The sequence below is a fragment of the Ceratina calcarata genome, unplaced genomic scaffold, assembly GCF_001652005.2.
Source record: "Ceratina calcarata isolate Rehan_Ccalc_2016 unplaced genomic scaffold, ASM165200v1 scaffold328.2, whole genome shotgun sequence".
Taxonomy (NCBI): Eukaryota; Metazoa; Arthropoda; class Insecta; order Hymenoptera; family Apidae; genus Ceratina; species Ceratina calcarata.
In genome coordinates, this window is record NW_017155517.1 from 55,600 (window position 1) to 59,762 (window position 4,163).

The following is a 4,163-nucleotide window of genomic DNA, read 5'->3' on the forward strand; positions in this document are numbered from 1 at the left end:
ATTAGCAAAACTCTGAAAACTTACTCATACAAAATATTATTAAAGTACGTTGTTATACTTTGCGTCATTATTAAACATTTACTGAAATAAACAGTTAAAGAGTACAATTTGAAGGCCCTAAATTTAACATTTTGTTTTTAGATTTGTTTGATTATTTTAAGTGATGTATTTTTGAACCTTTTCGGTCATTTCTAAAATCTTTAAGTTAAGATATTTATAGACCCCCACGCTTTTTTGGGGCCCTGCTTAGTCCGTTTACCACTTAATCCACCTCTGCCACGAAGAAGACAGTATGAATTTTTCCCGCATTTAATAATATAACCCGCCTGGTACACTCGTTCATCTTTTATGAACCTTCGTTGGGAAGGATTACTCCCGCGCAAAAAGATCATTTCTCTTTCTAAAAAAAATATATTCGCTCTATAAATCTGTGTTAATTCCTCGCGTCGCCATGTTGGTCAGCTATATCTATTGATCCCGCCCCGGTGTCAATTCCCAATACAAACCGGATTCGCACAAATGCTATAGAAGATCGTCTTCTCGCTGACGACCATCAGAGGCGCTACGTAAAGATTCTAATAAGGACGACTCTACGGGTCTAAAGTCTAAAGCACGCAACTACGAGTGCAGAGCATGTGACACGAGTCCTACGATATCTAATCAGCTTGAAAACGTATGTGAAAGCGGTTCGACCACTCATGGGATGCGCAGCGGTAAAGTTCACTAAGATGTCTAACTAAGTACGTGGGTACATCGTTGGAAAAAAGGAATAAATTCCGCTCCGTTCGTTCGTGACCGGCCCTAGAGAAAGAAGAGACTCCGTCCTCCTTTCTCTCCCTCTTTCTCTCACCGTCGGGTGTATCTGAGGTCGGTCTCAATCCGAAGGAAACAATCAAGTACAGCTTTCATTTTCTAAAGGAGGTGCAAAACTAACACCCCGGTTCGCCGGGGTTGCGGTGCGAACAGAGACTGCCTTCTAAATTGCACGACAGCGGCACGCAAGTATAGGTACATACTGGTAATACGTGTGATGCGACTTGAAATCCAAGGAATTGGAATATATATATATTGTATGTATATACATATATTTATGTATATAATGTCTATAGATCTGTGTGGAAGGATAGGTGTATTCGTTTTCTTAATTGAGATCATAGAAGCTACTTACGCAGACAAAACAGCGGCCATCCGCGAAATGGGACATTCCCGTTAGTAAGGAAGAATTGAAAGAGAAGATAGAAGAGTCAAGTGAAGCAGTAACGAGAGTAGAACAAGTAAATAAGTGTCTATAAGTCGAAAAAGTTTGATAACGCTGTTCCGTACCAGCTCGTGGGCATACTTACTCCAATTGTGCTCTGGATTCCAATCGTAATGGCCGCATAGGGGGATGCATGAAACAAACGAAATCAGAACAGGAATCGGTGAGTTGTTGGACCTCCGGTATAGCCGAGGGAAGAAGAACACGGACAGGCTCATCGTCAGAGAGAACGATTAACAAGAGGTAACACGTTTGCTCTTCCGGTTCGATGGATGCGGGACAATTTCCGGTAATAAATTATCCCCCCCCTCCCCTTACCCTTGCGTCGCAACCCTTAACCTTTAACACTTTAACGCAGGACTCTACGTGCCTATTTATATCGACGTACCAACTACTTGGAAACTTCTACGGGACGAGTAAATAGAAACTACCACTTAAAATAACTCGTCGTTGTTTATCGACTCTCTGTTAAAACCGCGTGGTTCATGGATAGACAGAGAGAGCTTCACGCTCGGCGAACGCGATCCGAGTCGACTATTTACGGGATCGGGTCTCCAGCGACGGTACTCTTATTAGACTCGCTACGTACAATTTCCTATCGCATCACGAACTTTCCAATGCTACCGAATAGAATTACACAGTTTTGCATTCATCAATTCGAACGATGTATGCGCTATTCACGAACCTGTTAACTACAACTGGAAACACCTCGGGGGAGGTGCGACTAATAAATTCAAAGGGGTTGAACTTTCGTAATCTCGAAACGTGACGTTAACATTCGCAACAGCAACATCAGAGCGGAAGAAGAAGAAGAAGAAGAAGAAGAAAAAGAAGAAGAAGAAGAGGAAGAGAGAGAGAGAGAGAGCGAGAGACAGAGAAAGCGAGAGACAGAAAGGGAGCGAAAGAGAGAGAGAGAGAGAACATTTATTAGCTTTAGCCGTTAGCCGTACGATGGTCACCCATCGTTCAAGAGAAGTAACGCAATCACGCTTTTAGAGTAGCTTGAAGAACACTGAATCGCACTTATATGCGAGCCTTTCGATCGACAATCGATAACAATAGTATCGGTCGTTCGACTTTAACACAGATTTCTTACCTGTTCGTGTAATACTCGAAGAAGGCAACCAGTATTTCCAAAGATCTCGTGACGGCAGCCCACATGATTCGTTAATCGGTTCCAAGAGTCTTTAAAGCGAGAACTACCCGTGACCGAACGTGTCCGCGCGTATCACATGTCCCGGGTTTTTTACGACGCGAGGGGGTAAACGGAAACGTGTACGCTTGAACGGCGTGCTCGGAACAGTAGGTTCCTATCTAATCTCTTCCGGTCTTGCCGATTTGTTTTCTCTTCGTCCGCCCGGGGGTCGCATGCGACCCAACTGTCCCCCCCGGCAGTCACAGGACTCGACCCGCGATTCCGTTAGATCTACGCACAAGCAGCGGCCGCTTCGTTGACCGTTCCTCCGAGTCATCGAACATTACACCTGGATTCGATCAACTGGATTGACAAAACGATCGTTTACGTTGTGAACCTCGAGGACCGTTTTGGTACCCGGGGAAGATTCGCTCGCGAGCGATAGAGAAGGGAAAGAACAGATCGCAGCACCGCGGCGCTAGTTACCGGCAGTCAGAGAGGCTCATCGAGACAATGGACGGTAATTAGATGCGCCGGACGAAGCCGGGGAGAAACCTTTTCACGATTATTGGGAACGCATCGACTCGTCGCAAGATGGAAGCAAGCGTCGAAGAGGAACAATGCGAATCGAACGAATCTTCCCGAAAGAGAGAATCTCAATCGGGCGCGCGGAGGCTTCCGGAAGCGGAAGATGGACGGTTGGCTGATCGACAGGATGCGGGGCTACCGGCGAACGATGATGATTAACGGAAAACGGTCGGCTGAGAAAAGTCCCGGTTCAATCATTGTTCGGGCGAGCGCACGGACCGCTCGGTTCGTTTGCTCCGTCGGACGGATGGCCGAAAGAATGGGGCGCACGACGATCGATCTTACAGCCACCCGTCCGCCACCCGTGCCGCTCCGTGCATCCTCTCTCCACCCTCGTGGTCTCTCTCTCCACGCTAACGTTATCGTTTCCTGCCCTATCAGTCGTACTATCGCCAATTGTCAGCGTTACACCGAGCGGCGTCAACGATTACCATCATGCGACGCGTTAACGGAACTAATCGATGCTCAGCGTCGATTCGCGGAGCTGACCGTTCCTATGATATTCCATGCGGCACAGCAGAATTCCATTTATTTCAATCAGTTAATTGAATTCGGATCGAACGAGATTCTAAGCACTTCCAAGTGGAATGCACATTCAGATTCTATATCGAATTTCGAAGGTTTTTTTTAAACAACAGCGAAGAAGAGTTGAGGACCAGTGATAGGTTCTCGACTCATGCATCAGTTTATACTTAGTTTGTAGAATACCTGTAGATATACATTGTAGATTATGTCTGATTAAGTCATTAACGTCGAAAACCATGACCTATTTTTAGGTCTTTTTTTTACAAACTAAATAGAAAATTGATGACATGAGTCCAGAATCTATCACTGTTGAGGATTGTTGAGATCAAGGATAGGTCAGGTTCCAGGGGTTTGTTGTTGAAACTGGATGCTGAGCGGAATGAATGCAACAGGGAAAACTGTTGTTAACGTGAGGTTTAGTTTAGTAATGTAAAACAGAACGTGTTGAACATCTTGGGTATAGCTGATCAGTAATGAAAGAGAAGCGATGTAAAACAAAGGAAGGGCTGTTAATAGAAGAGGGCTGTTAAGGATGTATTGGCTATACAGTCGATCACAAGAGTTTATGTACCTTAGAAAAACGCATTTGCTATAGTTAAAAAGAAGTCAGACGTCGGAAGGACAATGATTTTCGATGAAAAATGTTTACTTGTTAAC

At 44.9% G+C, this 4,163-nt stretch overlaps 1 protein-coding gene across 27 annotated transcripts in view; it reads right to left on the reverse strand.

Annotated features, from left to right (window-relative positions):
• Syt7 (Synaptotagmin 7) overlaps window positions 1-4,163 on the reverse strand; it is a 39,449-nt gene that overhangs the window by 10,439 nt on the left and 24,847 nt on the right. For 17 of the 27 annotated variants that reach the window (XM_018024238.2, XM_018024236.2, XM_018024246.2 and 14 more), the window contains one exon: window positions 1,344-1,355. The exons of 2 other annotated variants lie outside the window; for them this stretch is intronic. In XM_018024238.2, coding sequence (XP_017879727.1) covers window positions 1,344-1,355 — 12 coding nt within the window. 8 more of the 27 variants (XM_018024252.2, XM_018024250.2, XM_026813366.1 and 5 more) reach the window with 6 other exon arrangements.